At 38.0% G+C, this 22803-nt stretch overlaps 5 protein-coding genes and 2 long non-coding RNA genes across 10 annotated transcripts; 2 read left to right on the forward strand and 5 right to left on the reverse strand.

Annotated features, from left to right (window-relative positions):
- The first annotated feature begins 148 nt into the window (after window positions 1-148).
- LOC106313361 (K(+) efflux antiporter 6) lies at window positions 149-4692 on the forward strand. 2 transcript variants are annotated; one of them, XM_013751158.1, is made up of 20 exons: window positions 149-606; window positions 917-960; window positions 1066-1127; window positions 1225-1303; window positions 1382-1443; window positions 1531-1606; window positions 1714-1788; window positions 2115-2186; window positions 2271-2354; window positions 2489-2557; window positions 2645-2722; window positions 2809-2897; window positions 2977-3073; window positions 3168-3221; window positions 3336-3431; window positions 3639-3827; window positions 3916-3993; window positions 4077-4121; window positions 4196-4285; window positions 4368-4515. In XM_013751158.1, exons 1-20 carry the CDS (start codon window positions 342-344, stop codon window positions 4383-4385), a joined length of 1722 nt encoding a protein of 573 aa, XP_013606612.1. In that variant the 5' UTR covers window positions 149-341; the 3' UTR covers window positions 4386-4515. The 2 variants fall into 2 exon arrangements, with proteins under 2 accessions (XP_013606612.1, XP_013606611.1); XM_013751157.1 differs by having other exon boundaries at window positions 150-606; window positions 4373-4692.
- Window positions 4693-4918: 226 nt separating this feature from the next.
- LOC106316007 lies at window positions 4919-7073 on the reverse strand. 2 transcript variants are annotated; one of them, XM_013753865.1, is made up of 5 exons: window positions 6210-7073; window positions 6076-6131; window positions 5777-5940; window positions 5552-5673; window positions 4919-5475 (listed from the first exon to the last, which is right to left on the reverse strand). In XM_013753865.1, exons 1-5 carry the CDS (start codon window positions 6940-6942, stop codon window positions 5111-5113), a joined length of 1440 nt encoding a protein of 479 aa, XP_013609319.1. In that variant the 5' UTR covers window positions 6943-7073; the 3' UTR covers window positions 4919-5110. The 2 variants fall into 2 exon arrangements, with proteins under 2 accessions (XP_013609319.1, XP_013609318.1); XM_013753864.1 differs by having other exon boundaries at window positions 5552-5703; window positions 6210-7072.
- Window positions 7074-9054: 1981 nt separating this feature from the next.
- On the forward strand, window positions 9055-10814 carry LOC106318474 (NADH dehydrogenase [ubiquinone] iron-sulfur protein 7, mitochondrial). Its single transcript, XM_013756479.1, has 2 exons — window positions 9055-9546; window positions 10307-10814. Exons 1-2 carry the CDS (start codon window positions 9134-9136, stop codon window positions 10539-10541), a joined length of 648 nt encoding a protein of 215 aa, XP_013611933.1. The 5' UTR covers window positions 9055-9133; the 3' UTR covers window positions 10542-10814.
- Window positions 10815-11189: 375 nt separating this feature from the next.
- On the reverse strand, window positions 11190-13463 carry LOC106318475 (50S ribosomal protein L19-1, chloroplastic-like). Its single transcript, XM_013756480.1, has 5 exons — window positions 12386-13463; window positions 12016-12156; window positions 11851-11937; window positions 11616-11749; window positions 11190-11486 (listed from the first exon to the last, which is right to left on the reverse strand). The coding sequence occupies exons 1-5, from the start codon at window positions 12563-12565 to the stop codon at window positions 11381-11383; spliced, it is 648 nt and encodes a 215-aa protein (XP_013611934.1). The 5' UTR covers window positions 12566-13463; the 3' UTR covers window positions 11190-11380.
- Window positions 13464-16652: 3189 nt separating this feature from the next.
- On the reverse strand, window positions 16653-17785 carry LOC106317363. Of its 2 annotated transcripts, XR_001265113.1 has the most exons (4): window positions 17695-17785; window positions 17124-17329; window positions 16917-17033; window positions 16653-16828 (listed from the first exon to the last, which is right to left on the reverse strand). It is a non-coding gene; the product is annotated as an uncharacterized LOC106317363 (long non-coding RNA). The 2 variants fall into 2 exon arrangements; XR_001265112.1 differs by having other exon boundaries at window positions 16917-17329.
- A 922-nt stretch (window positions 17786-18707) lies between these two features.
- Window positions 18708-19199, reverse strand: LOC106315270 (glutathione S-transferase T3-like). The gene has a single exon (XM_013753014.1). It carries the CDS (start codon window positions 19197-19199, stop codon window positions 18708-18710), a length of 492 nt encoding a protein of 163 aa, XP_013608468.1.
- A 113-nt stretch (window positions 19200-19312) lies between these two features.
- LOC106317006 lies at window positions 19313-20611 on the reverse strand. Its single transcript, XR_001265029.1, has 3 exons — window positions 20458-20611; window positions 19681-20094; window positions 19313-19592 (listed from the first exon to the last, which is right to left on the reverse strand). It is a non-coding gene; the product is annotated as an uncharacterized LOC106317006 (long non-coding RNA).
- Between the last annotated feature and the right edge of the window lie 2192 nt (window positions 20612-22803).

The raw sequence follows: 22803 nt of genomic DNA on the forward strand, positions 1-22803 counted from the left end.
AATAATTAGATGTGTGCGTAGCCAATGTAACCCCCATCATTCCTCTACCACAGGGTGCAGTTTGTATAATACAGAAAAAAAAATAAGAGTCGCAAACTTCCCAAATTAAATTTGAAATAATACAGATGTATATATATAAGACCATCTTTATCTTTAGATGTATGGACTAAGTTGTTGACCATTGCATTTGCAATCTTCCTTCTTTTTTCTCTTATTTCCCCGCTCATCTCTCTCTCCCCCGACTTGCGCACAGTGGATCACGGAAAAACCTTTCCCCCTTAACCACCCCGTGACGGTGTTTAAACCGGTTCCGGTTCAATCAAGCCAGATTCAGTTCTGCCATGGTGGAAGGAGGAGGAAGAAGAAGAAGATCCTTTATCTCCTTTGAACTCGCTCTCCTCTCACTCTTCCTCTGCCTCTCCATCGCCTCTCCCCGCGCTCTCCCTGATTCGGATCTGAATCTGTTAGAAGAAACCGTCGGCAACTCCTCCTCCGACGCAGCATATCTCAACGCTTCTTCTCTTGGTAAACCCAAGGAAGGTAGCTTCGCCGACATCATCGATCGCGCTCTCGAAAAGGAGTTCAACGAAAGCGATCAGACTGAAGGTAGTGTATCTATCTCCTATCCGAGAATCTAGGAAATTTAAGTAGCCATGGAAACTAGCAGTTTAAAAAGCTTCTCCACTAGTGTTTGATTAGATAGATCCTGAGCTGGATCCGTGATCCCTAGACGATTCGGAACTTAGATTGATCACGATCCAACAATGTGGAATAGTATGATTCTTCCAGATCGAGAATACATCAACAACGAGATTTTGTTTCTGATTCGTTCCCTGTAGTGGATCTTATCGTCTCAGCCTTTGCTTTTAGAAAGGTGAAATAATCTTTTATCTTGTGGTTATTATATCAATGGCAGTGGCTGATCCTGGAAGCTTCAACAACAGTGTAGCTGGACAGCAGGTTCGTATAATGCAGTTGCTGATGTATAGCTATTATGTATAATTTATCTCATTGGTTGCATAATTTTGAGTAATCTGAATCTGGACCGTACCTTGTGGTGATCAGGCTGTTCTGGAAACTGTAGCCAGAGTAAAAACAACCAAGAAAAATGAGACGAAAGAAGACAAGTACACACTATTCAATTTTTGCTTTTTTTCTTTCTAAAAGAGATTCCATAATGTTCTAGAATTGAATACTTATTACGCGTTATCTAATCTTCCTTAGGCATTTTCAACTCCATGATGTTTTCAACCTGGACAATGATAACAGAGCTGAGGACACACCTACTCTGATTGATCGAAAAGTAAGTTTTCATACAGGAAGACAGAGACTGTTTTTAGTTTTATTTTGATCTTACGCTGAAATTTTGGTGTTGTTACAGGACAATGTCTTCATCATATCCAATTTCAAATCGAAATATCCAGTACTGCAGCTAGACTTGAGGTGAGTTAGTAATTTCTGTTCGGGATGATTCTTTGAAAAAACAGCTATGAATTATTCATCTGATCTGTACTTCTTCGGTTTATGTAGACTGATATCAGACCTGGTGGTTGTCATTGTATCTGCAACTTGTGGTGGTATCGCCTTTGCTTGTGCTGGACAGCCGGTCTGATTTTCTTGCTACTCGTAGTCTTTATCATTATGAATTTAGGTTTCAGTATGATGTATTGATTTTCTGATTGTGGATCATTGTATGCTTAATTGCTTATGCAGGTGATAACTGGATATTTGCTAGCAGGATCTATCATCGGGCCTGGAGGATTGAACTTAATCAGTGAGATGGTCCAGGTATGCTAGGTGTTGGACAGGTTACTTTTAAGGTCTCGAATGTTTAGTTAGTTAAGCATTATTTCAAGAACTTTCTTTTTCCGATGATCTTTGACTAAGATGTTATACAAAACAGGAATACTGATTTGTTTTTTGACTAGGAACCCTTTTCTTCTGTGGGTCAATATAAATTGGATTCTTCTCATGTGATAGTGGATGGATAAGAGAGACCCTAGATCGTTTTCAAGGCAAATTAAGTTTTACGAGTGTCTAAGTTTAGCAATAGACTGCTGTGGAGATGATGTATTCATATACGTTGTTGTTTTTCCGCATGGTAATTTATGCAGGTTGAAACAGTCGCCCAGTTTGGTGTGGTATTCTTGCTCTTTGCATTGGGTCTAGAGTTCTCCACTGCTAAGGTGAGATCAACGTCTTTGATTGCTTAAAAATGAATTGACATATTAACATAACAAGCTCGTGGCACCTTTCCTCTTACTTTGTAGCTTCGAGTTGTTCGATCAGTTGCTGTTCTGGGAGGCCTTCTTCAAATTCTTCTTTTTATGTTCTTGTGCGGAATCACAGTGTCGGTGCGTTAATTTGTACTTATCCTGTACATTTTTTTTTATGTTGATTAAAGTGTTGTCTTAGACACTTGTATTAGACGTATACACCCTGAATCGTTTCCAGAGAGTGATATGTTTTCAATGGGTCATGTTTGCAGTTATGTGGTGGTAAACGGTCGGAGGGGGTATTTGTAGGAGCATTTTTGTCAATGTCATCAACTGCAGTGGTAATTTTAGTGTACTATATATTTTTTATCTATCCATTTCCGATAGCTCTCTTTTTGATAATTTGGTTTTATGTTCATGAACTACAGGTGCTGAAGTTTCTCATGGAGAAAAATTCAACTAATTCTCTTCATGGCCAAGTTACAATTGGAACCCTTATTCTTCAGGTATCTGATTATACTTTCCATCAACATGTTGTGTCCATTGTCTTTCTTGAATTTTCAAATGATTTGGAGTTAGCATCTTTTTCTAGGACTGTGCTGTGGGTTTGTTGTTTGCTTTGCTTCCAGTTCTTGGTGGAAATTCTGGCATTGTTGAGGGAATGTTGTCAATGGCAAAAGTGTAAGGAAAGACTGTTAGAATTTACCTCCCAAGTCGTTTTCTAAAGATGTTAATAATGCCTTCTCTCTTTATTATTCAGGGCGGTTGTGTTACTTTCGTTTTTGGCTGTTCTGTCAATATTATCACGGACATGTATTCCTTGGTTGCTGAAGTTAATGGTCAGCTTATCATCACAGGTTTCATGACTTTTCTCTCAAGACTATTTTTCATATCTTCTGTTCCAGTGAAATCCAGTTTGTAGATTAAGCTAAAGTCTTTTTCATCTATCAGACAAATGAACTCTATCAGTTAGCAGCGGTTGCGTTTTGTCTACTCGTAGCCTGGGTGAGTCCTACTTAGCCTTCCTTTTCCTCAGTTTCTTTCTTACATAAAGTTTATTACCTTCTTTTATTTTTATCTGTGAGAACTATTATTTGACTGGTCTTTTTACGTTTTCAGTGTAGTGATAAGCTGGGATTAAGTCTTGAACTAGGTTCTTTTGCCGCAGGGGTCATGATATCAACTACGGATCTCGCTGAACATACATTGGAGCAAGTAAGTTCTGATCATGTATTTCCAAAAAGACTGCAGTTTCCCCTGTTTATGCGAAAATATTATCATCTGCTTGAGTCTCTTTCTTCTCCCGTGACTGTACTTAGTGTTGTCACTGATGGCGAGGAAGTAATCAGTTGACAAGTATCCGATGTTAACCCCTTAAACAGTTTATAGTCTTACTCAAATGCTTTCTCTTTTTGGCTGCAGATCGAACCCATCCGTAATTTGTTTGCTGCACTTTTCCTAGCCAGCATTGGGATGTTAATTAATGTCCATTTTCTGTGGACCCATGTGGATATACTGTTAGCCTCTGTGATATTAGTAATCATCATAAAGACAACGATAGTGACAATAGTTGTCAAGGGATTTGGATACAACAACAAGACAGCTCTGCTGGTAAAAGATTATGTCTCAAATTATACTCGTGACCATGTTTGCTACCGTGCACTTTCTGCTTCACAAGACCTAAGTTAAATTGATGCAGGTTGGATTATCTCTGGCTCAGATAGGGGAGTTTGCCTTTGTACTACTTAGCCGTGCCTCCAATCTTCACCTTATCGAGGTAAGTAAAACAATTGCTTCTCGTTAGGATATGAATTCGAGATTATTAGAGATCTGAAAAAAAAAGTTTTGAAACATTATCAGGGGAAACTCTACTTGCTTCTCCTGGGGACAACCGCTCTTAGCCTGGTATGATCAGATCATTTCCGCTTGCCTCCTCATCATATGTGTTTCAAGTAGCTGATTCGGTTTGGTATGTGCAGGTTACAACACCACTGGTTTTCAAAGTGATCCCAGCGGTTGTGCATCTTGGAGTACTGTTAAGATGGTTTTCTCCAGACTCTTCTGTAGAGGTAAGTTGGGTCTCCAGAGTAGTTCATTCATTGTTTATGTAGTAATGACGTGTAAATAACAAAAGAGATGGTTATGGTTTAGGGCAGAAAGGAGAAATAGTAAGATCAGAAAGCGGTAAACAGCGTATGATACTGATGTCACGCCAATCCCACAACTCCTGAGAAGAAAGATTTGTGGAGAAGAGTGGTGTCATGCTTGCTTCTCCACCAATTTTGACAAAAAAAAAAAAGAGAGTCTATTGTTTGCTTCCTGCCCTGCCCTCACTTGTAATTAGTATTGTTTGATTTTTTATTTTGCCCCTTGATTGTAATCTGATTAAAAAAAAAATTCAATCAGTATTTCTTATCACGATACCAGAAACTGGCCATTTTTTTTGTTGTAATCATATAACTCTCTAATTCTCTAATATCAAGTAATTGTTATATTTTGCCAGACGTCAAATTTAAGAAAATGAAATGTAAAACATTCGTTCGTACTCTTCGAATTGAATCCAACACACAACTCTAGAACATTTTTAGGACACTAATTCCTTTTTTTTCATCGACGTAGAAAGAAGTAAATCACAGAAGAGTCAAATATGTTAAAACTTTTCGATGCTGGAGACTGAAAGACGATTCAAAGACACTGCTGGTCTATAAAGGACTTCAAGAGTTTACGATTTAAAGATCCACAATATTAGTTTTCTTTTGGTTAAGTAGATCCTAAAAGTTACAAAGTGACTTGTTAAAATCTCTAGACAACAATTATTACTTGAGCAGCGTTCTTACATTTCAACCATATGTAGGGATTCATGCTAAGCCGATTTTCAAGTGGTGGTTCAGCACTCAAAGCTCCATGTCTGAAACTCCAACCTCAGTACCATTCACCAAACGATCCGAGAATACAAAAGGTTGTAGTCTGGACTTCTCTTGAAAGTTGTTGTGTCTAAGCTTGAAGAGCTTCGTTTTTGTTTCTCCCTCCTTATCATCTTTACGTTTTCTTGTGCTGCTGCCGCTGGTAATTGAGATAGACGACACAATGAGATGATCAGCCATCTCTGCATCTTGATCAACCCCATCTTGTTGTTTCAGCAATGTGGCTTCGAGACTAAGATCTGGTCTTGACCAGTGAACCACTGTTTTGGCGTAATTCTTGGAATGGTCACAGTCAAAAACCCTTAGTCCTTGCTCTTCAAGCGATAAAAGCCATTCTGGAAATCAGATTTTGCACAATGGGTTAGTCAAGACCGACATAAAAGCGCCAAAAACAGATGGGAACCAATTTACCGATGAAGGATACAGGCGTAGAGTTTAGCAGTGTGTCCACATCTCTAATCACTTCACCTTGACTGATCACCCAGTTGACCAAGTGATATGGTATACGTGAATGGGAGAACATGTTCATGTACCTGCTGGTTTCCTCTTGATCATCAATTTTCCTGTGTGATCGTTTGGAGTATAAACTAACCGAAAGCAACTACTTTTAATAACCAATAACTATATGCAAAATACCTAAGAGAAGCCTTGGCAAAAAGAAACAACCAGTTGATAGCAATGTTCTTTAACTGTAAACTTCTTTGATCATTTCCACTTCCAGGGTTGAGGAATAGACTCTCCGCCGATTCAATCACAGCTTCCGTTATGGTTTCCAGTAAAGCAGCTTCGTCTTCGGGGCCCTGTAAGATTGAAAAGCTTCCCATGAAAACATAACTTACACACAGTATGATTCAACAAAACAACTCCACACAATTTTATAAATAAAGAACATTAATTAAAGAAGAGTAGAAACAATGTTTAGCTAAAGAACCTACCAGTAGTGGAGTCAGATGCAGATAGGGCTCCACCAGAAGCATCTTGAGAATGCCGTCTGTGTCAAGATCAAGAAAACATCACATCACACTACAAGAACTCTCCATAGAAAGCAAAGAAAGGATAAGAGACTCACCAAAGAAGTAGCAACTACGGAACGCATTGATCATCTGAACCACAGATTCTCGCAGATCTTTTCGCAACTCCGAATCAAACCTCAAGCACAAACTGAGCAAAAGAAGCTGAGAAGCTACGATTCCAGCCAAGCAACCAACGCTACAAGACTCAGAACCAACCTCTCTACGCAATCTTCCACCAACAAACGGCATGAACGTCTCCAAACAATCACCCACTCCCGCTTCATCCACAACCCAAACTCGGCTCAAATCAGCGAAACTAAACCCAGTCACCATCAACAAATCATCCTCACCACAACCTCCTCCCTCATCTCCGCAATATGCGCTAACGTAGCTCACAATCGCGTCCAACAACTCCGAAACCTCTTCCCTCCTGGTCTTAACCAACCGAATCAGATTGTAAACGAGAGGAGACAGCGTAGCCGCCCTCTTCGCGGCGGAGAAGGACTCGGAGAGAGGGACCAGCATCTGGAAGAGGCTCCTGGTTAGCCTCACGGAATCCTCGCCGAAATCTTGCTTCGAGGAGTGGAAGACGACGGCGGAGTAGAACCAGAGGAGCTCGAGAGGCGGATCGGGGCGGTGGTCTTGGAGGAGGCGAGTGAAGATGGATTCGAAATCGGAGAAATCGGTTCGGCCGGTACGGTGCTGTGCCAAGAACTGCTTGGTCGAGTCGTTGAGGAGCGGTTTGAGAAACTCGAGGCGAGGGTTAGGGTTACGAATCGGAGGTTGCATTTTTCCGTTAACGGTGAGGGAGGAAAGGAGTTTGAATTTGTTGAAAGAAAATAGAAAAAAACCCCTTTCGAAATTCAAAGCAAAAGAGAGGAATAAAGAGAGGGAATCGGAAGGAAAATGTTGTATCTTTTTTTTAAAACAATCTCAAATTGAGTTTTGCTCCAAAAAGTATCGCATTTTAGTGCTTAACCTCGGAAAACTATTCTCTAATTAAAATATTAGTATAAGTTTGGGTTTAACATTTTAGAAAAATAATAATATTCTTATGTCATATTTATCACCCAAAACAAGATGATTTCTACTATTTAGGCCAAGATCCACTGGTCTTAATCCAAAAATATATTGAATCCAAAAGCCCAAAATACACACCAGAAATTAATGATTTGATTTCATTTTTTTTTTAATGTTGGTTAATTATGTTATTACAAACTATAGAAAATACTACGAACAATTTTACGGTCGACAATTCTAGTTATCTTATGAGTATTTACGTCTGACTGTATCATTTATAAAAAATTTTGCGACATGTAACAGATCTTTTGTAAATATTTTTTCCATTAATTCACATAATTTCGTCTTTTTGGAAGATTAAAATTCAAATCTCATGGTGTAAAGCTATTAATAAACTTTTAGTCATACCAGTGAGCCAAATGGACTTCCACTTATTCCATTCAATCGGCGGTTTATGCTCTTTTTCTTGATTAATAGGTCATACAATTTTTTTTTGATACACTATAAAACTTCCGTAGTTCAAATGTTTAGATCAATGGTTATACTGAACTTGTGTTTTGTATATTATTAAATCGTAACAATTTTTTTGTCAACATCTTTATAACAGTAATATATTTGATTCGTGAGAATCGTATAAAAATTGATCACTGTAAAAAATAAAGAAACAAAAGGTGTGAAAACATGATTAAGTAATAGGTGTGAAAACATGATTAAAAATAATAATTAGGTTTTAGTTCTTCATATTGTCGTTCGAATTCATTACTGTAATATAATAAGACTAGTATTAGCATGAGCAAGGTGATTGTTAATTTTTTCCTCCGAAAATATAATTGTTCAATGAGTATGATTATAATTTAAGTTCAAGAGAATAAAAAAATTGACCGAAAGAAAAAATATTTTAAATTTACAGTAATGAATTTGAACGACAATATGAAGAACTAAAACCTAATTATTATTTTTAGAAACAATACAGAACTTATTAGAAGACCAAATATTATAAAAAGTTACATATTTTATAATGAATCTAAATATGTAAAAATACTATATAAGAACATGTGTTTTAGTATGACCTGAGGTAAACATATAGGTTCGTTCCACATTTAATAGGACTTTGGATCCAGTGAACCCCAATTAAAGGTTTTCAAACCTGAAACGAAAGATTAACATCAAAATATACTCAAATGCTTATAGAAAAAGAACAACATAAATATAAGAATGTCAATTACATCAAAATCATGAAAATAATATTATTTGATCAATCATGTTCAGTATTCTTGATGTCTTGCACTCTCGACAATAACGTTAATACATGTTTAGCAAAACCTTTTAGATAACCACAGATATTAAATGCAAAGTTTTTTTTTTACCAAAAGAATGCAAAGTTTTTTAAGATATTTGCTACGGAAAATAATTTAAAAGTGAATACCTTCTATGCTTGTAGTTGTATCTCCGGAACATTGACCAGATGACACACTCGAGGGATGCTTGGGAATTATTGGCAGAACATATATTAAAGGAAAAGAGTGTAAGATATTTGATCTATCTAATTGTTAGACTTTGTGATGTCGACATCTCTTTGTTATCATTTTTATCCAGAGATTTTTTACTTATGCAGAAGCAAAAGAAGTTAGAGATAGTGGGAGATTATTAAGGTGTAATGGAAAACAGTTTTATTATGTTGACGGATAGTTACGTTTTTAACAATTAGAAGTGATATAATTTTGTAATTAACTCAAATTTTTTTTGTTTCTTTATAAAAGGTTCATCAGTGTCAAATTTTGATTTGTTATGTCACATGTGCTTTAGTATATAAGAGATAATTATGTTTTTATTTTTTGGCAACAAATAAGATAGTTATGTATACCTGTTTTTAGTAAATGTTATAAGACTCGCCTGGTTATCAACAACTCCACGAAGACGAGGAAACAAAAAAAAAAACTCAAGAGAGACAGAAATCAAAATGGCCATGATTACGCGCAACACCGCCACGCGCCTCCCTCTCCTCCTCCAATCTCACCGCGCCGCCGCTGTCTCTCACCTCCACACATCCCTTCCCGCTCTCTCCCCCGCGACAACACCGACTTCCTACACCAGACCAGGTCCTCCATCGACCTCGGCTCCTCCGCCGGGTCTCTCGAAGACGGCGGAGTTCGTGATCTCAAAGGTAGATGATCTGATGAACTGGGCCCGTAGGGGATCGATCTGGCCCATGACCTTCGGGCTCGCCTGCTGCGCCGTGGAGATGATGCATACAGGTGCGGCTCGCTACGATCTGGACCGATTCGGTATCATCTTCAGGCCGAGTCCTCGCCAATCGGATTGTATGATTGTCGCCGGGACGCTTACTAACAAGATGGCTCCCGCTCTTCGCAAGTAACGCCTCTCTCCCTTTCCTATATATTCTCGGATCTCAGATATACTCTCCGCTTGATTTGTTCGTTTGCGTTGTTGATAGAAGCCTCAAATTATCAGCGATTTAGGGCTCATAGTATTCTGAGAGTTATTGTATGAATATAAGACTGACCTAAGCCATTCGAATTCATTGTCTAGCAAACTTGGCCTTACTAATCAGAGGTTGGAGATTCATTGTTATATTGTTTTGTTTTTACCTGATTTGTAGCTTCTATTTATCGCAATGTGTGTTGATATGAAAAATTGATGCCTCACACACTTAATATGATTCCTTATTTTTATTTGTTTGATGGTATGAAGCCTTTTCATTCTACTACTAAGCTTGTCTTCTTTAAAATGAGAATCTTGTTGTTAAGAAATGGTATGTCTATGGTTTTTAAAAGTTGTGAGCTTGTACTTTTGATGTCTTTAGGCCGCCCCAGACACTAGAGATAGAAAAATGTCCCTAGTCGATATTTACGTGACAGGGAAACGCAGGTTTCTCAAAACATTTGAGAGATGATTGATTAGCTTTGTAAGCTTTTTTTTTTTGTGCTGGACAAACTATTAGTGATTGATCTATAGCATTTAGATACAAGTTCAAAAACCGCTCTTCCACAAAATAAATCTTGAATTGTGTGTGTGGGATCTGTTCAAATGTTTCAAAATGCTTGTGTTCTTGTTTATCATGTTTGAAGAAGTTGCTACTTGCTAGTTTTCTAATATCTGGAAACAATGACAGGGTTTATGACCAGATGCCCGAGCCAAGGTGGGTGATTTCGATGGGAAGCTGCGCCAACGGAGGTGGATACTATCATTACTCCTACTCGGTCGTTCGAGGATGTGACAGAATCGTGCCAGTGGACATATACGTCCCTGGGTGCCCTCCAACAGCAGAGGCTCTACTCTACGGACTCCTCCAGCTTCAGAAGAAAATCAACAGGCGCAAGGATTTCTTGCACTGGTGGAACAAGTGATCAAAGTTTCAAAAAAAGTCGAATCCTTCTTCCTATGTTGAAGAAGTTTTATCAGACAATTCTTTTACCAAAGTTTGGGGCTAATAAAACGTGGACGTTTCAAAAGCATGTTTCTTTGTGGTGGAGATGCCATGTAAAGGAGTGTGTGTTTCTCTAAGTTTGTTTTGTGGAAAACTTAAATAAACATAAGATTATGTTGTCTGTGTGAGTTCTTTTTGTTATAACTACCAGTTTTATCTTTAAGCAAAAGAAAAACTACCAGTTTACCACTTTCTTCTTCACAGTTTAATTCCAGGTTTCGGGAAAGAGTAAGTAAGAACAAGAATAAGAATAAGAGTGAGGATGAAAAGGACATGGAGTCACAGGAAAAGGATAGGAATGACAATAATGAGAGGAAGAATAAATAGCTACAAGTTACCAATATACTAAATTTACTATTGCCTTGATTGCTTCAAACAGTTATTCAAAATGTAAACGCAGATACAAACAATCAAAGGATATGTATTCTATGTTGCTTCACACGTCCATGGCTTGCTAATCATGATTGAACGAGTGTTCCAGACACAGCATTTGTTTATGGGTTTAGGTTGATTCGTGCTTTTGTGTAGTAACTAGGATTTAGTTACTAAGCTGGTGACAGATTACTCATAATGAACTAACTAACCAAGACTTATCGGAGCAAGTAAGAGGAATAAAAGGATCCATCATTATTCAAATACACAGGTTCACAATATGTGACGTAAAGGCCAATTCGTCACCAAAAAAAAAAAACCCTCAAAGACTTTGTTTAAGGGAGTAGACTACCCTGTTTATATGATTGATTGAATGTTAAAGGTGCTCTAATGCTTCTTGAGAGCGTTCATCTTGTCCCTGAGGTAATAAAGTTTGGCTCTTCTTACTCTCTTCTTGTCCAACACCTTAATCTCCCTCAGGTTTGGCGAATACCTGTCACCAACCTCACATATCAGTCAGCAGCTATGAATGAGGCTCTAAGAATGTAAATCCATCTTTGCCATTAGAACAAAGGAGAGGGAGGGAGGGGAGTAAAAAAAAAAGGGGTTTAAAAGTACTTACAAGGGGAACATGGATTCGACTCCCACCCCAGCCACAAGCCTTCTAATCCTAAACGTAGAGTTAAGACCAGCGTTACGTCTTGCTATGACAATTCCTTTTACGATTGAAACACGCCTCTTGTTCTCAGGCACTTCCTGAAGTGTCCAAACAAGGTGGGATATAACAAAGTTAAATGCCACAAAGCCTATGAAAGGTTTAACCTTTTGAAGAAGATAATTTTCGATCCGTATTTTACCACTTTGAGCTGCACAATGTAACCAGGCCTTATCTCAGGTATCTCCCTACCATTTCTCACTTCCTCAACCGCCTCCTTGTCTACAATCTGCAGAAAGATTAGATTTTCCACTTGTCGTAAGCATGATGACAGTGATTTATTTATTTATCAATGACCAAATGGTACATGCATGATATGCTTGGCGGTTTTATCAAGCCGCTTGAACTTGATTCTCGGAACCATATCAGGAGCTGATCCTTGAGGAGTAGACTGAGCAGAATCTCCAATGGTGGAAAAGCACCTCGGTGAATACGTAAAGTTTTGTCTCTGAGAGAAACATATGCCAAATCACCATAAAAATTCAAAGACTTGTCTCAAACACAAAGAAGCCTAATCTAAGTCTCACAGTGACACCAAACATGTCGAAAAATCTATAAAGCACAAAAACTTTGTCAAAAACCTAAGCTTGGAACTATATCTCCATTGGCAACTAGTTATCCTCTGCATTTCTACAATCAGAGAAGCATATTAACAAGCTATGATTGGCTAAGCTTACAGGAGGTACTGCGGAAGAGAAAGAAACCGCCTTTGTACGGAAAGAATCAAACCCTCCCAGCCTCCTCGATTCATTCTCAGACCAGCTTGGGGAAGAAGACGAAGTGAAACGAGGAAGAGTGTTGGAGATGGAGAAACGGTTCCTCTGGAGCAACCTTGTACTGCTACGGATCGATTGCATTTTCTCCGATAAGAGGACTCTGATCTAGTGCTGCCCTGAAATAACCAAATCTGTTGCCTTTGGTCGTTTTGGACAGAGTTTGAGCCTATAAACCTTTTGCTTCCTCCTGTTCCTTTCCTTTTCTTTTTTTTTGGTAATTTTCATTTTAACCCCCTGATGTTTTATGCTTACATCAAATAAACCCCTTTATTTTTTTATCTTGCTCTTTTTCTTGACTTTTGATGTGATTCATTAAATAACCCATAGAGTGATCAGATAAAATTCTAGTATAAACATGATTAATCATTAACAGAAAGAGTTAATAGCAAAATATTTAGTGAAACTGTCTTCAAATTAATGAAAGAAGCATCGTTATATATCAATCTGATGGAGAGTTAAAAAACCAAAGAGAACCTTTGTCAACAAGAGAAACAAAAACTCCGGAATAATCACCAGACACCAGAAAGAAAACTAAAGCTTGCTAAGTTCTAGATAAAACGATAACTTTACTTTAAGCAACCAAAAAAACAAACTCACTAGTATAACAAATAGTTTGAAGTAACTCAATCATCCGCTTTTGCAAACAAACATGCTTTAACACGTTTCTTTTGAAAACTCAAAAACCATATTCATGTTAGTATGTTACTCTATTGCATCATGGCATGTCGCCTTGTCATTTTCCGGGGCTTCGGCATTGATTAGTTTAGCATAACAGAAGTCAAAGATGATATCAATGACCGACGACTCTTTGTCTCTTACCGTTAACATAACGACTCTTTTTTCTTTCTTTTGGTTGATGGAATGTTGTTATCTTTATTTCGAGGAATAACTTTTTTTCATTGAAAATAACAACAGGGGTGACCTACCTACAAAATAAAGGCACCAATCATGAGGCAAATACATTCAACTTAAAACCTAAAAAAAAACCAGACGGTTTTGAGTCATAATGGACACAAGTTGGGGGAAGAAGAGTTAAAGAGAGAAAAACAGATCTGGTTTTGAATCCGGCGTACGGCCGGCGCGTGAGCGTCCGTGCCGTCGCCGGAGTCCATTTTCTTTGGTTAGAAACGCTCCCTGACTTCTTCTCCACCTATTCTCTCGGTTCGTTTTGTCGGAGCTCTGACACATGCGGTGGCGCGGTGGCTGGAGTAACGACGCGATTGGGTGAAGGGTGAGGTGGGGTGATGTCGGTTTGTCAGTTTAAGGTTTTCCGGGACGTGGAGGCTTCTACAGATCCATCGACGCCGGTCTAGTTTCCGGGAGGCGGAGGCTTCGATAGCTCTGCTTTCGCCGGCTTCAGCTTCCGGGGTGTGAAGGCGTTCTGTGCCTTGCGCCGCCGGCGTTTAGTCCCCTAGGTTTGTTAGGGTTTGTTTTTATCTTTGGTTCTTGCGGTTTCGGTTTGGTCTTGTTGGAGGAGTTCTCGTCCGAAGACGATCGAAGGTATCCGATGTTGAAGGGTTGGTTGTGCCGACGAAGCTTTCTTCCCAGTTCCGGTGACGAAAGGAGGCGGATGAGATCTCGGTTTACCGATTGACTCTCTCCACTATTGGGAACTCGAGGTTGGAGGCGTTTGCGGCGAAGTGGTTGTGAAGCCAGTGAGTGTCGATTTTCTCCGATGGATCGTTGGGTTGATCACCGGTGATGGCTGGAAGCGGGGGGACGCCGTGAGCGAACGGAGGGCCGCTTTTAGTTTTTTTCTACGGTTTCGGTTGGTGGGCTTTGGGCTTTTTTGTACTGTTGGGCTCGGCCCTTTAAATAATAAAATCATCTATTGACGGGAAAAAAAAAAAAAATCATTGTTTGTGAACATAGAATTTTTGCATTTAAATTGTAACTAATGACATAAAAATGCGATAGGTTGAGATGCGCGGAGCCAGTTAGAGGAGGATTTGGGTGCGACAGCGTGGAAAATTGATTAGAGAGGATATTAACTATGGTGCAGAATCACACATACTATATTATCACACAACACGTTACATGTAAATAAATGCGAACTATTTCGATACTAATCAACAGCTGACCATTCTTCTCACCGTCTGCCAGAGCGAAGTCCTCAACTTTCTTTATCATCAAATAAATTCCCAACAATTTTTCTCAATTCCGACCAAAACTGGCATTCATCACGAAAACTTTGACTTCGTCAACAACAATGCTCTTTGCCGTTTGTGTGATTAGAAGAAAGACAGTGGTAATTATCTGAGTTGGTGATAGAAAAAGTCGAATCTCCTTCAGGGACCGGACCTTTTTGTAAAGTTGTTACCTCAATTTTCTAAACGAAACGCTCAACTTTTTTTTTTCCTTTATCGGTTTTCATTCTTCCATATATTGATTTTGAACGCAAACGTGATCGCAATTTCCAAAACAGTTTAGAAATGCGTTTCACTGGAATTTAAAAAGTTTCATACAAAAAAAAAGTTTGATGTTGTCGGGTCGAAATTTTAAACCACGCATGCAGCTACTGAAAACATCGTAGCGAATGAAACAATCTCGATTCAGATTCCACCGAAAATATAAATTGAATCCAAATGACAAACACTTAGATTCAGATTTTAGTTAAATTTTAGCTGGGGTGACTCGATTTGGAGTAATAATGTTATAATTGTTAAACAAGCTCGTATCGTAATTGTAAGCAGAGGAAATTTGATAAACTGATTAAAGCAAAGGACGAGAAGATGTAAACTGAGAAACATCAGATCCATAAATAAATAGAATAGAGTCATCATATCAAAAACCATAAGAGTCTAGAAGAAACACACAAAACCACAATACTCTAGATATAGATATAGTACTACCCTCATACAGATATGAAGGAAGGTAAGATATAGAAAAATAGAAAGAGATCTATAGCTCCGGAATACACACGAACGAACATCATGAATAATAATAATAATGCTATACCCGATCAATTTTTTTTTCCAAAAATACGAATCTCCATCGCAAAGACTTAGATCCGAAGAGCAGACCCGAAAACAAGAGCCGCGACGGCCGCAACTCCAGCTGAAACGATCGACGGAGAGAAAGCACCAGATCCGGACGTAGGGCTTGGGGCTGGAGACTCAGACTGAGCAGAAGCGACGGTAGCTACGACGGAGACGATCACCGCGACGAGAGCAACGACGGAAGACTTTGACAACGCCATTTGTGTTAGAGAGAGAAGGGAGAGGGAGCAAAAGGAGGCTAGTGTTTTTTTTTTTTGTTGATTCGAAAATGCTTAAAGCTTTAGAAAGGTTTTTTTTCCAGAGTGTTGAGAATCAATAGCGATGATGAAGTGTTTATAAAGAGGCTGAGCTGCCCGGTTTAGCTGACCGGTTTTGCAACATTAGAATCCAGCTGGACCACCTGCGGGTCCCGCGAATCGTGTTCATCGACGGCTGGTTTCCCAACGCGTGTTCACTGAGATCTCGACAGGCTATCTCTCCGTTACGGCGCCGTTTGAAAGATATTTTATTCTGCAATCTTTTTTGAACGCCAACCGGGGTGCGTGCATCTAATTCTCCACCCTACGAAGCACAACGGTCGGTGAGATGGTTAGTTTGGCGCGTGAAGAATATGATGAGCTGTCTATTTTTTTACAGCTCACGCGGGTTCCGTGAAGGAAACGGACAAGATGCGCAGACTAGGTCCACATGGTGGTGGTGGTGTAACGGCTAAGACCAACTCCAATGGTGTTAACCACAGAGTCCTTATTAATTAAAAATTAATTTTTTTTTTTGAATAGCTAAGGACTCTAATCATAATTATGAGTCCAATGGTGTTATCCATTTTGGAGTTCTTAGAATTTTTTTTTTTTTAATTGAATCTTAGAAATCATAAATTAATAATTTTGTAAAACGTTTAAATAATAAATTGTCATTTATTAAATGATTAAATGTAAACATACAAAATTAAACATCTTCATCATTACCAAATTTGTTCCAAATATTGTCAATCAAATCATTTTTTAATTGTTCATGTATACGCCTATCACGAACATGATTCCGTACGCCAAGCATATTACCGAGATTTGAAGGCATGTCGGTAGAATATGACATATCCACCTGTGAACTCCTACTCGAGTCTCCTTCTTCAAACGCAGATGGAAAGTACAAACTGCGGAGTAAATGTTTTCAAAGCATAGGAATCAAATCCGTTTTCAAACTACAAAGTTACCGATAGTCCTATCCGTTTCAATTCTAACTGCTAATTTTAAACTAGAGAGTTAAAGAAGACATGTAACTTTAAACACTAACCTCAGAGGACTCTCTCAAGGTCAGACACACGCCTAAGCAACATCCTCACCTGGGCCTGAACAGACATCAGAGAAACAAAACAATAGGTTAGAATGACATACAAACAACTATCAAGTTTTGATTCTGTTAACATAGAAACTCACCTTTAGTTCGTCGCATTCTCTGAGAAGCTTCTCATGCTCGTGAACCCTTATTTTGAGCCTCTCCACCTCTTGTTGCACACCCATAACCCATGGCTGCCTAAAATGCATCCCGTCATTCTGCCAAAGAAGAATAAACTTTGTCAAACAGCAATGGATCCAAAAAAAAATATTTCAAACAGCAATTGATCAAACAGCAAGAGACATAACACTTCAAACCTCGAAGTCTTTGCAGATGAAGTATCTTTTCCCTGGGAGGTAGTCATATGTATCCTCTTCATCTACGGATTCCTTCGTGATTTATCCACAGGGGCACAATTTGGGAATCCCTTGTTGCGCATCTGCAACGAAATGGAGCATGTCGTAGTGTGCTTTGCGTGCCTTCATATCTCGCAGTTCTTCCTCCATTTCACAACCTGCGAGAAGAAATTTTTTTTAAGATTTACTGGATTGTAACCATTCAAAACAGATAACCTATTATAATCAAACTAGACGAATTTCATTCAAAAAACTTGGAAGAAGAAATAATCAAACCCAGACGAAAACCCTTAATCAATTATCACCTCAATTCCGAACCTTTAATCGCGAAGAAAACACCAAACAAGTGAATCGAGAAGAAGAAAATAGCTAACCCAGACGAAAACCCTAATCCGATAAAATCCCCAATTCGATTAGAAACCCTAAATCTATTTAAACCCAACAATCGAACCCTAAAAAACTGATGAAATAAACATGCATCCACTCCAGAAGGAAAGAAATTGAACAAAGAGCTCGGATTTACCTTCAACAAAGACGCTCTCTTATCGCCTCTTGTATCCCCTTTCTTATTGCGTCTCGTGTTTTTTTTTTCAGTTGCTCGCGAAAGTGAATGATTTTTATTTTTAAGCACAAAAAATGCTAATGGCTTATTTAATAATACGATTTAAACATTTCAAACAACATTTCAAAAAATGCGTAATGACTATCGAAGTGAAGATGGTGATTCTATTTCTTATCATTACAAACAGATAAAAGAAGGAGGATTATAATTTCTAACCTGAACCAATTATAGAAAGAGGATATTTGTTGACAGAATAATGAGTTACAGAGAGTCTTGGATTAAGGAAAATAAGATAATGATCAAACTGTTCTGAGAACAAGAAGAGAACAAGCAGAAGAACTGGTTTTCTTAACAAGATTTAGAAAAAGCGTGAGTACAAGAAGAGACACTACAAACTGACTTATAAAGGCAACTTGGAAATACAAAGAAACAACGAAACAGACACCCGTGACTTGGTGCACATGAAAATAGGAAAGCAAGACAGAAACACATAACCCGTGACTTGGTTCAGATACAAAGCAACACATAAACTAAGAACCCGTGAATGAACAAGGAAGAGACACCATCTTTTGTCTTCATCTGGTACATGGTCTTCAGCTTTACCTGAAACAGAGAATAGGAGATGAGTTAGTAAAGTAAACACTAGTTCCAAACTTCTAATGCAAACATCACTAAAGCTAACAAACCATCAATCATGACAACATTTCAGACAAAAGTTTCATTTTGAGAGCTAATTCCATCTCAGAGAGAGGCTCGGGCTTTGCAAGTAAACTTTCTAGCAAACTTTGCTTGGAGATTTGTTTTTTCATCTCCAACAGTCCTTGTAGCTTCGCCAATTATTCTTCTTCTTTTCCCGTTTTATGCCTCTTCCCCGCAGCCTTAGCAGCTTTAACCCCTATTGGTCTCTCTTCTGGCTCTGGAACTGGAGAATCCACTGGTTTCCGCTTGTCTTTGTCCTTCTCCAAATACGTTGATCACCATTTAACATCGTGCCTAAGCTCCCGCCAGGCATGTTCCAAGTTGAACTTCATGTTCTGGTCACTGTAGAAGATATCCAACGCTTGTTTCATCAGATCGTCCTCATTTTGCCCGCTTCTCTGCTCCCTCAGTGCCATGTCGTAGCATCCAGCAAACTTATAGACCAAATCATTGATCCTAGCCCATCTTTGCTTGCATTGACCTAGTTCTCTTGGCACTGTCCCAACCAGGAGAGGACTGGAGTTGTAGTACTCGACAATCCTCTTCCAGAAGGCACCAGCTTTTTGTTCATTACTCACTATTGAATCTTTGCTGGTGTTGAGCCAAGCACCTATGAGGATTATATCCTCCTTCACAGACCACTTTCTCCTCTCTTTAACACTAGACTCTTCAGGACATTGGCTACTAAAGAAAGGAGTTTCTAATGAGTCAAGGTCGACTGATCCTTGACTCGCTAAGAGGTTAACAAAACTAGGGGACCTTGCCATTTAGGAGGAACTCTCAGTGATTCTCTACTAGAATCAGAGAGGATTAAATAAGGGATTCAACATTGAATCCTAGTAGAAAAATTTCAAATCAGAACAGCTAGAGACAATTAAATGCAATTTTACTTTGCAAGATGCAGTTACGGTAAATTTAATGGTGGTTTAGTGTGCATTTATAACTACCAAGTTGGAAAGTATAAACTGCAAAGTAAATGTTTTCAAAGCATAGGAATCAAATCCGTTTTCAAACTACAAAGTTACCGATAGTCCTATCCGTTTCAATTCTAACTGCTAATTTTAAACTAGAGAGTTAAAGAAGACATGTAACTTTAAACACTAACCTCAGAGGACTCTCTCAAGGTCAGACACACGCCTAAGCAACATCCTCACCTGGGCCTGAACAGACATCAGAGAAACAAAACAATAGGTTAGAATGACATACAAACAACTATCAAGTTTTGATTCTGTTAACATAGAAACTCACCTTTAGTTCGTCGCATTCTCTGAGAAGCTTCTCATGCTCGTGAACCCTTATTTTGAGCCTCTCCACCTCTTGTTGCACACCCATAACCCATGGCTGCCTAAAATGCATCCCGTCATTCTGCCAAAGAAGAATAAACTTTGTCAAACAGCAATGGATCCAAAAAAAATATATTTCAAACAGCATTTGATCAAACAGCAAGAGACATAACACTTCAAACCTCGAAGTCTTTGCAGATGAAGTATCTTTTCCCTGGGAGGTAGTCATATGTATCCTCTTCATCTACGGATTCCTTCGTGATTGATCCACAGGGGCACAATTTGGGAATCCCTTGTTGCGCATCTGCAACGAAATGGAGCATGTCGTAGTGTGCTTTGCGTGCCTTCATATCTCGCAGTTCTTCCTCCATTTCACAACCTGCGAGAAGAAATTTTTTTAAGATTTACTGGATTGTAACCATTCAAAACAGATAACCTATTATAATCAAACTAGACGAATTTCATTCAAAAAACTTGGAAGAAGAAATAATCAAACCCAGACGAAAACCCTTAATCAATTATCACCTCAATCCCGAACCTTTAATCGCGAAGAAAACACCAAACAAGTGAATCGAGAAGAAGAAAATAGCTAACCCAGACGAAAACCCTAATTCGATAAAATCCCCAATTCGATTAAAAACCCTATATCTATTTAAACCCAACAATCAAACCCTAAAAACTGATGAAATAAACATGCATCCACTCCAGAAGGAAAGAAATTGAACAAAGAGCTCGGATTTACCTTCAACAAAGACGCTCTCTTATCGCCTCTTGTATCCCCTTTCTTATTGCGTCTCGTGTTTTTTTTTTCATTTGCTCGCGAAAGTGAATGATTTTTCTAACTCTTACGAAACACAACCCTTTTCCCGAGCCAATCCTGTAGTGCCAGCACATCAAGGATTTGGTCCTTAGTTCCCTTAATTAAGGACTCATTCTTAACTTGCCGATTTTTTTTAATATTATTATAATCCCTTTAGCTTAAGGATTTATGTTAAGGATTCACTTAACAGCCCGCGTTGCGGGTGGTCTAATGCTCTTATGAGCTTTTAAAATACGTAGACATGTGTACTTGTGTAGAAATATTGATTTTAATTACTATTTTCATTGAATTGATTACACTAAGAAACACTTTTTGACTTTCTATTACATTTATAGACACTTCTTACATGTGACACACTTTGTTGTGGGCCAGCAACAGATTGTGGACAATTTTGCCCTTAATGGAAATGACACTTGTGGATGAGTGATTTGTGGACGAGTGATGCGTGGTTAGGTGATTTGTGGACGGGTGATGTGTGGATGAGTGATGAGTAATGGGTGGATATGTGATGTTAATGTGTTTATAGTAGATAACGTGGACAAACTCTCTGTTTTGATTCCATAAAACTATACAACAATACGTGGACATGGACTCATGTTATTAAAATTATATCATAAAACGTGGACACAAACTCTATTATCTCCAATACAAACGCTTGGCTTCTTCAGCTCAATTGATAAATTATCTACAGTTAAACTTCAATCAAGATGAGAAAGAGATGATATTGTGAGTATGAGAGGAGAGAAAAATCGAAGAAACGTTTACCTTTTGTCGGAGAGTACTAGATCTTGCATGTCAGAGATTTCTGATCTAAGGAATTTGCGCTTTGTCATGATGTGGATGGATGTGATTTTGATTAGAGTTGAATTTAGATCCCGAGATGATGAATGAAATCGAATGAATATTGTCCATATCCACAACTAGTTTATAATTTTGTTAAGATGTTCATGTCCACAACTAATTTATAATTCTGTTTTCCACGCTTTGGTGTCCACGTCCACATTTTGTTTACACATTAATATATATAATATATATATGAACATGGATCTTAAAAGATAGAAAATTTTATATATAGTTCATTATGATAATTATTTTTGTTTAATATATTTTAGAACTTGAGATAAAAGTAAATAAATACATAACGTAGAATAAGAAAAATAATAAAATGAAATAAGAAGATGAGAGAGTTTATCTTTAGTTTAGGGTCATAAGAATCTTTTTGACAAAAAATATGTTTTAAGTGATAAATGTCTTATAATGTAATTTGAACGTAGGAAAGTGTCGTTAAAAATTCATTTTCATTATTCTTAATGTAATTCGCGTCATTGTTTTCTCCGTTTTTTGTTTGGTAAACTTTTTGTTTGGTAAACAAACAAATGTTGGTTTCCAAGACTTGGAAGTTATCACTGATGTGTATATTTTACTTTCTATTTCCTTTTGGATTCGTGAAAATCAAAATGATAATCACTGATTAATTTGAAATGAGTTGGAGAATAATGAATAATTCTAAATACCATTTTTGACCAAATTAAATACAACATTTAATGCTATTTATGTATAATAAATTTTCAACTTTGAATAAATGAGAAAATTAGTTGAAGGGATGTAATGTAACACGTATCCTCGATACGTATTGTTAAGCAGCACCTTGAACAAGAAAAAACTACTTGTTATGAAATAACTTATAATTTATAGTATCGGAAAATTTAAATAAGAGTAGAATTCAATACCCGTAGGAAGCAAATAACACTTAATATGAGAGAAAGAGTTTATTATAAGGAAGAAGAAGAAGATGTAATTGTGTACAAAAGAGTGAGATGAGTGATGGTATTTATAGTGAGCAACAATACATAAAATATCAAAGATGGTGCTTGATTTGGTAAATGAGTGGGTGATCATAGTGCTTGATGAGTAGATGATCATAGTGCTTGATGAGTAGATGATCATAGTGCTTGATGAGTAGATGATCATAGTGCTTGATGAGTAGATGATCATAGTGCTTGATGAGTAGATGATCATAGTGCTTGATGAGTAGATGATCATAGTGCTTGATGAGTAGATGATCATAGTGCTTGATGAGTAGATGATCATAGTGCTTGATGAGTAGATGATCATAGTGCTTGATGAGTAGATGATCATAGTGCTTGATGAGTAGATGATCATAGTGCTTGATGAGTAGATGATCATAGTGCTTGATGAGTAGATGATCATAGTGCTTGATGAGTAGATGATCATAGTGCTTGATGAGTAGATGATCATAGTGCTTGA

This window comes from Brassica oleracea, chromosome C9, assembly GCF_000695525.1.
Source record: "Brassica oleracea var. oleracea cultivar TO1000 chromosome C9, BOL, whole genome shotgun sequence".
In the NCBI taxonomy this organism is placed as follows: domain Eukaryota; kingdom Viridiplantae; phylum Streptophyta; class Magnoliopsida; order Brassicales; family Brassicaceae; genus Brassica; species Brassica oleracea.

What these genes read in the sequence shown, in the direction of transcription:
- LOC106313361 (XM_013751157.1), top strand. Translation starts at nt 342, where the DNA reads ATGGTGGAAGGAGGAGGAAGAAGAAGAAGATCCTTTATCTCCTTTGAA. An exon ending in CTACTCTGATTGATCGAAAA is followed by an intron (nt 1,304 to 1,381) that starts GTAAGTTTTCAT and finishes GTGTTGTTACAG; the next exon opens with GACAATGTCTTCATCATATC. An exon ending in TTTGTCTACTCGTAGCCTGG is followed by an intron (nt 3,222 to 3,335) that starts GTGAGTCCTACT and finishes TTACGTTTTCAG; the next exon opens with TGTAGTGATAAGCTGGGATT.
- LOC106318475 (XM_013756480.1), bottom strand. Translation starts at nt 12,565, where the DNA reads ATGCAATCGATCCGTAGCAGTACAAGGTTGCTCCAGAGGAACCGTTTC. An exon ending in CCGCCAAGCATATCATGCAT is followed by an intron (nt 11,938 to 12,015) that starts GTACCATTTGGT and finishes ATCTTTCTGCAG; the next exon opens with ATTGTAGACAAGGAGGCGGT. An exon ending in GTCGAATCCATGTTCCCCTT is followed by an intron (nt 11,487 to 11,615) that starts GTAAGTACTTTT and finishes GGTTGGTGACAG; the next exon opens with GTATTCGCCAAACCTGAGGG.
- LOC106315270 (XM_013753014.1), bottom strand. Translation starts at nt 19,199, where the DNA reads ATGGCAAGGTCCCCTAGTTTTGTTAACCTCTTAGCGAGTCAAGGATCA.
- LOC106316007 (XM_013753864.1), bottom strand. Translation starts at nt 6,942, where the DNA reads ATGCAACCTCCGATTCGTAACCCTAACCCTCGCCTCGAGTTTCTCAAA. An exon ending in TGCATCTGACTCCACTACTG is followed by an intron (nt 5,941 to 6,075) that starts GTAGGTTCTTTA and finishes TCAATCTTACAG; the next exon opens with GGCCCCGAAGACGAAGCTGC. An exon ending in TACGCCTGTATCCTTCATCG is followed by an intron (nt 5,476 to 5,551) that starts GTAAATTGGTTC and finishes TCTGATTTCCAG; the next exon opens with AATGGCTTTTATCGCTTGAA.
- LOC106318474 (XM_013756479.1), top strand. Translation starts at nt 9,134, where the DNA reads ATGGCCATGATTACGCGCAACACCGCCACGCGCCTCCCTCTCCTCCTC. An exon ending in ATGGCTCCCGCTCTTCGCAA is followed by an intron (nt 9,547 to 10,306) that starts GTAACGCCTCTC and finishes AAACAATGACAG; the next exon opens with GGTTTATGACCAGATGCCCG.